This window comes from Schistocerca gregaria, chromosome 3 (genome assembly GCF_023897955.1).
Source record: "Schistocerca gregaria isolate iqSchGreg1 chromosome 3, iqSchGreg1.2, whole genome shotgun sequence".
NCBI lineage: Eukaryota > Metazoa > Arthropoda > Insecta > Orthoptera > Acrididae > Schistocerca > Schistocerca gregaria.
In genome coordinates this window covers 869,454,798-869,468,500 of record NC_064922.1, presented here as the reverse complement: position 1 = coordinate 869,468,500, position 13,703 = coordinate 869,454,798, and the positions used below count along the sequence as shown (strand labels likewise).

General features: G+C 39.5%; 1 protein-coding gene across 1 annotated transcript in view; it reads left to right on the top strand.

The window, feature by feature from the left end:
* LOC126355640 (beta-alanine-activating enzyme) overlaps nt 1–13,703 on the top strand; it is a 152,454-nt gene that overhangs the window by 112,643 nt on the left and 26,108 nt on the right. Inside the window, exon 10 of the mRNA XM_050006004.1 lies at nt 1,319–1,464. Within this exon, the coding sequence (XP_049861961.1) occupies nt 1,319–1,464 (146 nt within the window). The remainder of the gene's footprint in view (nt 1–1,318; nt 1,465–13,703) is intronic.

The following is a 13,703-nucleotide window of genomic DNA, read 5'->3' as shown; positions in this document are numbered from 1 at the left end:
CTTTCTGAAGAGCCCTTGTAGCTTGACAAGGAGAAATAAAAAAAAAAAGTAGTCATTGTTTTATCATAGACCATTTTCTCAAAAACTTTTGAAAAGGCAGGAAAGAGTTTAACTGGCCTGTTAGTGAGCAGGTTTGGATATATCTGATTGCATTGATGTGTATTATACTACATATTTCAGCCTGCCAGAAATTAGCTGGGTCACTGATTATTTATCAAGATAGCTTATCAAGTCAGTAAAGTAGTTAAATATTGTGCTTGACACACATCTTAGCCAACATACCCAGTTTTTGGTAGGAGAAATGCGGTGGTAGGAGAGAGAGAAAGATTTATAAAAGTTCATATTTTCATAAACTGTATATATGGCTAAGATGTGATAGAATTTTCTGATGGAACTTTTGCCATATTTTATATGCAGAAGTAGTCATTTTGTTTCCATTTTCATTTCCTTGTCTTATCTTTTGTAGCAAGAATGTAAAAAAATCCATGCTTTTGCCACACTTTCTGGATTGTACCATAAAATGAAAATCAAACTATCCTGTTTTGTTATTGCCTTATTAGGTATTTATTTTTATAAACAATAATTTCTCCTCTATATGAGACTTAGCCAGAACTACTCTACATCAGATCTGTACTATAAATTCTCAGTTAATTTTATAAAGTAAAATTTTAATGATTGTCTATTACTTCTACCAAACACAAATACTTTGATAGAGTGGTATAATTTTCCCTGAAATAAGTGTAAATTCATGGACAAGTACATTAAATATGACACTTTCAATTAGCGTCTTATAATTTCATTGTTATTTTTCTTATTTCTGCTGTTCCTATTACTTATTTTGTTATACTGCATATTCCCACAATCAGTACATCTCACACTTCCAATCTTAAATGAAAATTGGAAGTTTCTAATAATTAAGTTTATTATGTTATTCCCTGTAAACTCTATCAGACTGAATGCAACTTGTTTGATGCATTTACACCGTTCATTTCATATCTTTCCATCCTGTTGTCTCTGCATGTGTAACTTTCTTAGTTCCTAAGTAACAAACAATGTACAAGAATTTTATTGTGTTAATTGCATTTTACTCTCATTCAGTTCATGAATGATGAAAATTGTGTTCCTATTGTGTTTGACTGTTGTATGGAATTTGCTGATTTAACACATGGCAGAGTGAGTAAATGTTTTTCCAGAATGTGATGTTTTCTATTTATCTGTACAAAGTTGAAAATGTGTGACTAAGTTCAGTAAGATAATTTTGTATGTTTTTACTGTTGATTTTACAAGAATATGTGTAATTGTCCTATGTACCATTTAGCAATCACTGGCTTGCAATTGTTGGCTCTCACTCTGGCCAACTTGCCACCATTCATGATGATGGAAAAGTACATTCTGTTCTGCAACTTGGAGGTCGAATTGAAGCTCCTGCATGTATCTCTCCTTGTGGCCAGCAAGCATATATTGGTAAGTAGAGTGTAAAAACCATATATCTTACATAAATAAAAATTATATCGTTTTTATGTAAATTTTTTGTTGAAATTGTGCTAATTTTCTGATTCTTCTTATGCAGTGCACATTTTCAGCTATTGTTGTGATTTTGTAACATTGTGAAGGCAGTTGCTGTTTGAAATGTGTAGATGTATAGTGCACAATACATGTTTTGCACACAGTGATTTGATGCAAAACTTCAAGAATTGAGCACTGAAAACAACTTCTATGACAAATAAATAACAAATTAGTCCACGAGTCAAGTAGAAATAATATTTGGAGGAATATTCATCAGAGTACAGTAGAAACCATTTGGAGATTGCTTCAGAATACAAGGAATTGCTTCAGAATACAAGGAACAAGTTCCATTGCAAACAGCCAGTTAACACTGTAATGTGCCTTTTCAGTGCAGAATATCTGGCCTTTTATTTGGTTCATATGCACTGTCATGTGACCGGTCTGTGGTAGTGATGACATGCCAGTCACATGTTCCCTCCTCACCAGATGTGTGCAACATTACACCTTATTCGTTTATGTGTCCATTGAGGTTACTAAATCCTTCCTCCATTGAACTGTCACCTACAGCCAGTATTTGCCCAGTCACTGTGGGGGAGGATGTGGTGGCAGCTGTCTGAAGGTGGAAAAAAACTTGAAAGAATGCTTCTGGCAGGTGTCTGATGTAGCTGATGCTGGATGTGGGACTTCTTGCATAGGCCCGTAGACACCTGAAAGTGGAGGCGACCATGCAGGACATGGCAGGTCCAGTGATTCAGCTGTCACTAAAGCCAGATTGACTTCCACAGACATGTCCCACAGTTAGTTGGAAGGAAGGGTCAGGCAGCTGAAACATTTTGACTGTGTCTGCTCAGTGTTCTGGGGGTGGACACAGAAGATGTAGAAGTATCCTGTGAGGATGTCCAGTGGGCTCTGACATTGATGAGCATGTGAGCATGGGCCTGTAAGACACTAAGAAGGTGTTTAAAGCTGATGCCAATTTAGTAGCTCATAAAGCTTTTTACATTGCAGCTTAAAAGTGTGTACAAATCATTCTACAAGTCCTTTGTAGGCTGGGTGGGAAGGAATTGTCGTAAAATGTCAAATACCATTGAAGTCCAAGGCACCCACTGTGTAAACCAGTGTTGTCAGCTGGACGTGGACAACATACAGGAAGTGGGCGAAGCAGTCCACAATGATTAACCACGTGGATCCAGGAAAGGGCTGCAAAGTCAGCATGAACTCAGTCCCATGGCATGAATGCCCAGGGTTGGGCTAGTTGGTGCACTTTCAAGCAGTACACTGCCACATCACCTGTGCAAAATTATTGTCCATAGAATACCAGCACAGATGGCGATCTGCCGGTTGCTTCGTTCAAGAAACGTCCCAGTGTGATTGATGTATGATCTGTAGCGTATGACATTGCAGAGAGGACAGTACATTTACATATGCATTTTCATATATATTTCACAAACCAAATTTGGTATATGGCAGAGGGTACTTTGTGTACCAGTGTCACTTCTCACTTTTCCTCTTTCGGTTATGTATGGTCTGTGGGAAGAACAGTTGCTGGTAAGCCTCCATGTGGACTCAAATCTCTACGATTTTATCTTCATGGCATTTCCATGAGGTATACTTAGGAGGAAACAATATATTGGTTAACTGTATTGGATGACTTTTCTAAGAACTTACGCTCTTGAAACTTGAACAGTAAACCATACCATGGTGCAGAATGCCTCTCTTGCAGCCCCTGTTACTGGAGTTAGTTGATCATCTTTGTGACACTTTTGTGTTTTCTAAATGAACCTTTAACAAAACATCCACCTCTTTTTTGTATCTTCTCAATTTCATCTATCAATCCTATTTGGTACAGAACCCAAAATAACAAGCAGCATTCAAGTATGGGTCAAATGAGTGTTTCATAAGCTACTTCCTTTATTGATTGGCTGCATTTTATGATAATTCTTCCAATCAATTTCTGTCTGGCACCTGCCTTATCTGCAATTAATTTAATGTAGTCATTCCACTTCAGTTTGCTCCATACTCATACACCTAGATAATTTATGTGAGTAACTGCATCCAGTCATTGTTCTGCAATGGAGTGATCACACAATAAAAGGTCTTTTTTCTATGTATTCACAGTATATTAGATTTCTTGGTCAGTTTCTGATCCCTGCACCAAGTGTTGATCCACTACAGGTCTTCTGGCATCTTCCTATAATTTTCTAGCATTGCAACGTCTGCATGTACTACAGTATCATCCACAAAAAGCTCATGGAACTTCCAGCTTAATCTTATAGGTTATGTATAGACAGTAAAACTCACTCAAAATGGAATGAAATGAGTCTAAAATAATTTTCCAAATTGTACGAGTGTCCAGATTACACAAAATTCACTAGGCTACATAAAATTTGTCAGCTATCATGCACCACAGTATAAATTTGTAATTATGCACTTATTTATGCACCTTCACATATGCACAGTAGATGTTCATTTACTGTGTATTGTACTAAAGAACACTAGACTGTTGCACTGACTGATAAATAATACAGCATTTCCGTATTTTACTCTGATTTTAAGTTTGTTTGTGTTTAATTGCTTTACATTTGACATTTTTCACCACACACCAGGGAGGGAAACATGTTTGAATTTCAATTTCAAAATTGTTTTTTCTATGCAATGTTTTGCACTATACAATAGTTCCAACAGCTCATGACAATTTGTATGTGCTGCAAATTGCACAACACTGTTTATGCATGCAATAGCTTCTTCAAGTGTATTAATTTTTCTAAGGACGTCATTTTGCTCCTCCTCCTCCTCCTCCGCCTACTCCCCCACTTCTTCTTCCTCCTCCTCCTCCTCCTTTGTTTCTTCCTGATCGCCTTCTGTGTTGCTGATTTCTATTAAATCTGTGAAAGTGGAGTAAGTTAACAGAAGGTCATCACTTCAAATGTAGTCGTCTGCACTACGTGAGATGTTTTGCATTTCAATTAATATAGCAGTTGCTACTACTTTTTTCCCCTCAAAACTGTGTTTTGTTAAAGTACTTGGTAACAGTTTCAGGCGGCGTTTCCCTTACTCTTAAACTAATGCAGTTTACTCTATCCAGTACAGAGACTGACCATGCAAGAGCAAATGCACTTTAAGCTTCTTCAACACTAAGAATATGAGACAGTATTAGTAATCACCTATAATGGGACTTGAATGTGAAAATAACCCCCAGTCCATCAATTGTGTGAGGCTGATTGAATCTGGTGGGACTAACCCAATTTCATGTTTGATAACTTGTCTTTTGGGTGGCAGGTTGCAATGGTTAGGAAAAGGGGCACTTGGTGATTTCCATTTTTCATTTTGGCAATGAACGACCAGAGCCACTCTTCCATAAGACCACTCTCCATCCACACCTTTCTGTTGCTTGGCCTTGTGACTGGAAGCTCACTGACATTTATGTTTTCAAAACAATGCAGATTTGGCACCTTTCCAATCACCAGTGTGATCTCTGTGTCACCTAAAATGTTTCAACACAGTAGTGCAGTGAGTCTTTCCTAGGACATTTGTCTGCCAATACACTTTTAACCTTGAATTGCTAGAGACTTTGGAGCATTGCATATTAAAACAAACCCGTTTCATTGCCACTGACACTTCTTTGAGATCATAATTCGCAATTAAGTTGTGCAGTGTTGTCTTCAATTCTGTTGTTACACTTTCCTGCACATCCTTAGCTACCCTACACACTTCGTTCCTTATAGTGTTGTGCCTAGCTTTGAAACTATCCAGCCATCCCATGTGCAGTGTCAGCCACTATCCAGTCAGCCACGCTTTCAAATATGCATGCAACCAATCCATAGCCACGTTTTGTACAGCCATTGCCACGGCACGAGGATGCTGACTTGAACAGTATGCCTTTGCTAGTGACATGCAAGGATCCCTTCTCTGGAGCACCAGCGGTGGATGTACTTAAGTTCGAACATTCATGCTTAGAGCCCGTCTTCTGTATTTTACAGTTGAATAACAATTACAAACTTTCATAGTGGTGAGATGTCATGATCTACTGAATAGTTATTGAAATTGGAGACTGACTGATTTGTAAATATGCAGTATCAAGCTACTGTTAGCGACTGACTCTGCAATTGAAACCACAAACTTACGTATTATTTTTAAAATTTGGTATTGGGTGCAGAATAAATTAACATCTGAATTCTTTGTTCATGAACAGCATCTATTCTGTGCTTCTGTATCCACTAAAGGACAACACAGCATGCAAGAAAATTATAACACAATGCATACATTAAATTCTGCATTTCCATTCTATTTAGCAACTTTCAGGGCTTCTCTTTGCAACATGGGTCCACACAAAGGTAAGATTTTTGCCCATTCCCATATTATCTCATTAATTTCTTCATTTTTCATCTTCTTCACCTTTCTTTACATTTTCCCATTCCCTTTCAATCATTCATCCCATATCTTATCCTTGTTTCTTAATAAATTTGTGTTTTACCACATTTCAAATGCAACCTTATTTTGCGGACAAAGAGTTTGCCTTTCTCATTTGCTTCAATTACCCTAATATTTTAATCAAGTATTAGCAACACATACTCTTGTTCAAGATCATGTTATCACATAAAGTACTACTAGTCAACTGAAACTGGTAGAAAATAGTATGGGTAATGCATTTTTTTGGTATGCTTGACCTTGCCGGGTAAAGCCATTGCTTAATGGAACAGCACTCGTCTCTTCCATTGTGCAGATTGCAGCACACTGTTCATAGGTGCAGAACAATGTTCCATTATGCACCCATGCACATCAATAATAATGAAAAACAAGAAACGCTGACAAACATAGCATTCATGAACGAATTCCTTTGATGTACCGACACTGCGCATATCTTGTTTGTTGTTGCATGGAGCAGCATGGTTTGAAGCCACACCCACAGCACTGTGCTGCAGCCAACATCTTTTCTTGGTTTTGCACCACTTAACAGCATTTTCAGGGCTGAACAGTCTTTGTGCTAAAAGCAGCACTCTTAGCTTTTATTTAATGCTTGTCCATTATACAGATAAAATAAGATCATGGATAGACTAGAACCCAGTCTCACTCTATGGAGTCGTGAATAACTAATTTATATCTTTCCCACATTATGCAATGAATTATTAATTAAGTCTTAAAATTTTCATTCTGTTTCCATGTTTGATATATTTTGCTTTTTACGAAAGATTAGTATATAAAACTGTATTGGATGCATCAGGACTGAAATACTAGTACGACTTTGGGAAGTTTTCTGAATTATACACGTTCTCCTTTACTGTATATTGTGAGAATTAATTGTCCAATAACACTTCCTGAGGGGCATGCCCCAAGTTACTTTTGCATCCGAAGATTTCTCACTGTTCAGAATGACATGCTGTGTGTCATCTGCTAAAAACTCTTGCATATAACCACACAGTTGGTCTGATATTCTGTACCCTCATATTTTGTTCATTAGTTGACAATGCGGAACTGCTTCAAATGCCTTTTTGAAGTCAAGGAACATGGGATCTACCAACACAGCAACTACATGGGTGCCAATATCTACTGCTGTCTGGGTATTGTAAATGAATAGAGTGAGCTGGGTTTCAAACGATTGGTATTTTTGGAACCCATGTTGATTCCTATAGAGGAGATTTTCAGTCCCTAGAAATTTTATAATATGGGAGCGTTAAATGTGTTCCAAAATTCTACAACATGCTGATGTCAGAAACCTTGATCACTTATTTCAATATTTATCATTTTGTCATTTGTATGATTATTTGAAGGAGGAACTACACTATTCTACCGTGATGTTCAGCATTTCAGCCTTTTCTGTGATCCTCTGTTTCAATTCCGTTATGGTCACCAGATTGTCAGACAGATAGCTTTGGCCAGATTACTGATTTAATGTAAGACATGAACTTTTAGGATTTTCTGTCAAGTAGATAGAATCTACTTTTGAATTCATAGAACACTACACATATGACCTTCCTTACAATAATTTTACCTATGTTTTGTTTTGTTTTTCTGTGGGGCTTTGGCTGAAATTAAATTTGCAGAGAAGCTCTCTTCATTTTTGTAGCAGATTTCTTACATGGTTGTCACACCAGGTAGGTCTTTTCCAAGGAAACCTTTGCAATTTTATTTGACACATACTTTTCAAAAGTGTATTGTGTGATGCGCTTGAGCTTTGTTCATTGATGTTCAACATTGTTAGTGGTGGATAAGAAATTTTCATGTTGATCTGTTGGGTAATCTGAAATCTTGTCACTCTCGCTAAATCGAAAAACCTTCCTTCCTACCATTCTTTGTATTCCTATATACAGCCACATTCATTGCTGCTTTAGTGGCCTTATGGTCACTGATTCTCTGTCCTGTGCTAACAATTCAAAAGTTCAAGTCTGTTTGTCACCAGCAGGTCTAAGTAGTTATCTGACAAACTGCTCAAAATAATTTTTGGCTAAGGCACGTAGAACAATTTCACGCAATTCTCTGTTTCTACTATTTGTAAGCTCACTTAAATCTCTGAGTCTATAGCTGGTAAGATAAAAGCTCCACCTAAAACTATAACACAAGCAGGAAAATTACCCAAAATATTTTCCAAGTTTCTCCCTCATATACTCTGCCACTATTGTCACTGGGGCAAGGGTCTATAGACAAATAAATACTCATGCTTGATCCACCATTAACATTTATCTTCACCCATACTATTTTGCATTGCATGAAATACAATTCAACACAATACATTGCTACTCACCATACAGCGTAGATGACAACTCGCGGAAAGGCACAACCAAAAGACTGTCAGAAAGTTAGCTATTAGCCAGGAAGGCCTTTGTAAAAAATAGACAACACACACACACACACACACACACACACACACACACACGGTCAAATGACCAGTGTCTATGGCAGCCGGAGCCAGACTGCAAGCAGCAGCGCATTATCGGTGAGGCAACCAGGTGGGGGTTAGGAAGAGCCTGGGGCGGGGAGGGGGAGGGACAGCAGGGTAGGGGCAGAGGGCTGGGAGCATGCAGGGATGAGATGGAGAGTCAGGCAGCTAGGTGCAGTCAGGAGGTAAGATGGAGGGTGAGAGAGGGAGGGGGATAGTGGAAAAGGAGAGAACAGCACCATACCGTACCGCACTCCCACACTGCTATCCCTCCCCATGTCTGCCTCAGCCTCCTCCGTAACCCCATCCGGTTGCATCTCCCATAATGCATTGCTGCTCGCAGTCTGCCTCCACCTGCCAGAGACTATGGTCATGCGTGTGGCAGTTAATTTCGTGTGAATGTGTGTGTGAGTGTGTATGTTGTCTATTTTTGAGAAATGTCTTGCTGGCCAAAAGCCAACTTTCCGACAGTCTTTTTATTTTGCCTTTCTATGACTCAGCACCACCATTATATAGTGAGTAGCAACTATCCTTTTCATTATATTGTTACATTCCATTCTGGATTTTCCATTGTTAGATATTATAATGTTTTTTGTTGCAATAAACACATATCCACCACCAGCGTACAACTTATTTTTGTGATATACATTCCAGTGAGAGTGTAAATTCAGTTGCTGTTGGATGCTACCCTGTCTTGACTCAGAACACATATTATTGGATTGGGGAGGGGTTTCTGTATTTAAAAAACCCATGTGTGCACCCAACACGTACTCCCCTACCCTGGAAGCTACTTCCTCTGTGTAGTGCATGCCTGACGTAATAGGTGCAGGCTTCTACACATCTCCACCTGATAGTGGTGATCGAGAAATTTGCATCTGATTCTGTCTCCCAATAGGTGAGGTATGCCATGCTGGCTCATATGTATGAAGGTTGTTTCAAAAATAAGATTCCCACATTTTTTTTAGACTCAAGGAACTTTTTATTCAAAAAAACGATTACACCATTGGAAACATTGATCTTTAAGCTACTTTTCCACATAGTCCCAATTTTCTGTTGAGTAATCCACTTTTGCATTTCCACCTCAAAGAAGTCTGCCGCCAACCTGTTGAGAAACCTGGAAAATTCTTCTTGCATTCCATTGTCCGTCTGGAATTGTAGACCGCCTAGGTGCTCCTTCAATTTCGAAAATAGATAGAAATCGGTGGGTGCCAAATCGGGGCTGTAAGGGGGATCGTCAATGACATCCCAGACAAACTGTCAATTAAATCCTTTATTTGTTGTGACACATGTGTACGGGCATTGTCGTGATGTAGCCTTACAACTTTGCTGAGTTTTTGCCTACAACGATTTTGGATTGCTCGTTTGAGCTTTTTCAAGGTCTTGCAATAACCTGTTGAGTTTATGGTGGTCCCTCTAGGCAAAAAATCAATGAGCAGCAAACCATGCTGGTCCCAAAACACCGATGCCATGATTTTTCCTGCTGACAGATGCTGCTTAAACTTCTTTGTTAGTGCCGATCCAGTCTGTTTCCATTTGCGGAATTGTTGTTTTCTTTCTTGAGTAATGTAATGGCACCACGATTCATCCCCCATAACAGTGGAATCAAGGAAGTCTTCCTTATTCTTGTCGCATTCACTCCAGAACTTCCGAGCACAGTCGTCGCGCTGCTGTTTGTGGACTTCTGAAAGCGTATGTGACACCCAGCCCACGTTCACCTTGTGGTAGCCTAGCTTTTCATTCATTATCCTGTCAATTGAAGCTTTAGAAGCCTCAGGAATTTCAGCAGCCAGTTGCCAGATGGTGATTCACCGATCATCGAGCAGAATTTCCTCAACTTTCACCACAACTTCGTCGGAGATCGACGGCCTCCCACTTCGTTGTTCATCGTGGACATCTGTACGGCTGTTGGTAAACCCCCTGCACATTTACAGATGTGTTGAATGCTTATACACATTTCCCCATATACTTCACTCAACTGCCGATGAATATCTACAGGTGGTAACCTTCTTGCGTGCAAAAATCAGATGACCGCACGAATTTCACACATAGCGGTGACGGTGATGATCGCTTATGGCTGTCAGGCTGACTGACCATTGCAGAGCCACGCTGATTGTTGGAATTGATGGTGGAGGATCTGGCAAACACTGTGGTGTTCCAGATTTCACATTGCAGCATGCACAGTAAGGGTACAGAGTTGGGAACCTTACTTTTGAAACAACCCTCATACTTTCAGCAGTGGGCAATACTTCAAACCTGTTGTTAGGGCATAAGGGGGCAGCTGTTTGATGAGTATCCACTGTCATCTCCCATCTAGAGATTTTCAACCCCAGTACCGTTCATCACTCACCATTGGGTACGTGTTTGACCAGTAGTGACATGTGAATCAGAAGATGCAACAGCATCTTGTGTCCCATGTGATGTGATAGGCTCCAGAGGTGCCAGAGCATTCATCTCATGTGGCCCACTGCTACTGCAGCCCAGGGCAGCAGCCTGAAGCCTATCAACCATGGCCAATGCAGCTCCCAGCTGTTTACAGGCAGTGGCCAGTTCCCCTGCATCCATACACAACAGGTGCAGTCCCTATCCATTTCAATCAATACAACAATAAGTATGTGACTTGTCAGTGAGTGCATTCTAAGTTCTGTTTTACACTACCTCTGGTCTATTTTACCAAAGGAAGTTGCCTCACACAATAAGAATGCACTAAAAGTTACGCAACAAACTTAGAGTAATGGAGTGAACACCAGTCTACACAGTAAAATACAGAAGTGCAATTCACTTCTTTGCATAACTACATTTGAAAAACAGAATCTAAACTAAATTACTGTGTGTTACTTGGATGCTATAGCTACAGGGATGTCCTCACGGCTCAGTGACACCATTCATCGATTTCTATATGGAGCGTCACACACTGCTGAACCTGAAGTTAGTGCTACAGTTTTGGAAAAATAATAATAATAATCATAATAATAATAATAATAATAAAAACAGTAAAGGCCAAGGAGATCTGCACTGGAGAGAAGGGGATGCCAACTCAACTGCTAGACACATTGAATGACCCATTGAAGAAGCAGGTGTGAAGAGACACTTTACCAACGTCATGGAAATTTATAGGGTACATTGAGCAATTACTCCAGCTGGCTGTGTAACTGAAAAAGCAAATCGTTTCTTGGATGTCAAATTCAAGATCCAGACCTACCAGAAGGTGAGACTGTGTTCATGTTAGAATGCTGGGAAGCAGCATCTAATGTTTTTGATAACAAGAATGTGTGAAGCCTCACTTCTTTTACACGCGTAGACTTACTTGGTATGCACAGCCGATCTTCTTCTCTGGATATCCAGCTACATCAGTCTCCAAAAACTTCTTCTCCGAAGAATGATGCTAGATAAAGGAATATATATGACTCTCTCACTCTCCCTCTCTACTCATGAAATAAGTAGGTACTCAAAGAATACTTTTAGTTCACTGTTGGTGTATTTCAACTTCCATAAAGAACAAAATTCTCACTTCTCACATAAACATTAGACTTCTTGTAAGTCACCCGCGTCGCCTCATGTTAGACACAAAATAAGATACAATTGCCACATAGTTGATTCTACAACCACGGAAATCATGAACAAGTCTTGCCTCTAGCACGTCTGTGTTATAAGGTACTAAAAATCTTTTTTCAACTCACCTGTTTTTTCGTCACTACAATATTCAAAGTTATAAAACAGCACTGAATTACACAGAAGTTCCTTGGGGCTGCCGTGTTCTTTCATTAGAACTTCCCTGGCCCTATCGACAAGTACTTGTTGGTGCCATTCGACCGCCATGTCTACAGTCTTCTCATCTATATTTAGATTTATACCCTGCAAGCCACCCAACGGTGTTTGGGAGAGGGCACTTTATGTGCCACTGTCATTACCTCCCTTTCCTGTTCCTGTCGTGTATGGTTCACGGGAAGAACGACTGCCGGAAAGTCTCCTCACTACACACCTGCCTCACTACACACTTCGGACCTGCACACACACAGAGACATGTGACACACAGTAGATAGGCTCTCTCACACTTATTTTTAAAATATGTGTGTTTGAGATGGTAGAAGGCCAAGTGGTTCTAGAATTTACGCGGAAATTCTCTAAATAGTACAAGTAATAAATAATATTGAAAAATCAGCTAGTAGAGAGCCCAACAATGAAGGCATTGCAGTACACTCTGGCAATTAACATTGGGGTAAAAAGTGACATGAGTGGTTTATGGTTAGTGATAGGGTGAAAATGACAACCACACAAAAATGCAAAACTTATGGACACCAAAAAATGATGACCAACCCTTCTTTTTTTAGCTAAGAATAATTCTCCTGAGTTGGAGTAAGTGAGTAAGCATCTTTGACATGTACTTGATTGGCCTCTTTCTCCCGTCCTCTAACTTATGAAGCCAAGCCACCCAGATTCCATGTGGTAAATGGGGCTGGTAAGTCATAAGACAGGGGACTGACTGGAGGGCTGATTTTAACTTCTGAAAAACCTGATGTCATTCTTCGGACCTTTGTGTTACAGAGATGGTTGAGTGGTCAGATCATGGAGGTTGGGTGGGGAATAGAGCTCACATAGTGGTTCATGTTTCCTAGAAGTACTTGAAGGTCCTTAATGGACTTAGACAAAGGCATATTCTGAATAGCCTCTTCATATTATGTGGTTGAAAGCTGAAAGAGGGCACATTTTGAAAAATTAAACTTAAGTCATTTCTAAACAAGAGCTGCAAAAACAAACAAAATGCACAAATGTGTGTTTGTGTTACAACCAATACAGAATGCTGACAAAAGTCCATTCAAGAGACCTTTGGAAAATGGGAGCACCACTAGTCGCCCTAAAGAGCATCCTGTTATGTTGATATAGTCTGAATTGCATGTTCAGGACTAATATCTTCTGAGTGTTTTTATAAGATTTTGAAGAATAATTTACCTTCTGAAAGTTCTAGAGTTCACCCAAACTAGGTGATGGATAAGAATAAATTTCCATGTGAGTGTTAATGATTTTCTTAAAGTCTCCACAAGATCCTAGGGAGCCCCCAAATTTCTTGACCACCACTAATGGTGAATTCCACTGACTGTAGGAATCTGAGTACAGAACTTGTTGTTAACCCTATCCACTTCAGTCTTAACCTCATCCTTCATAGCCAACAAAATCAGGATTTGCAAAATATTGAATTTGTTGTCTGTCTTGAGACAGCATGAGCTGGAAAGTTGACTGCTTTCCACAGGCCTTGTTCACACAACAATGCAAATTGTGTATGAAGTGCATCAGTGGCAGCACAAGTTACCGACAACCTGAGGATGCA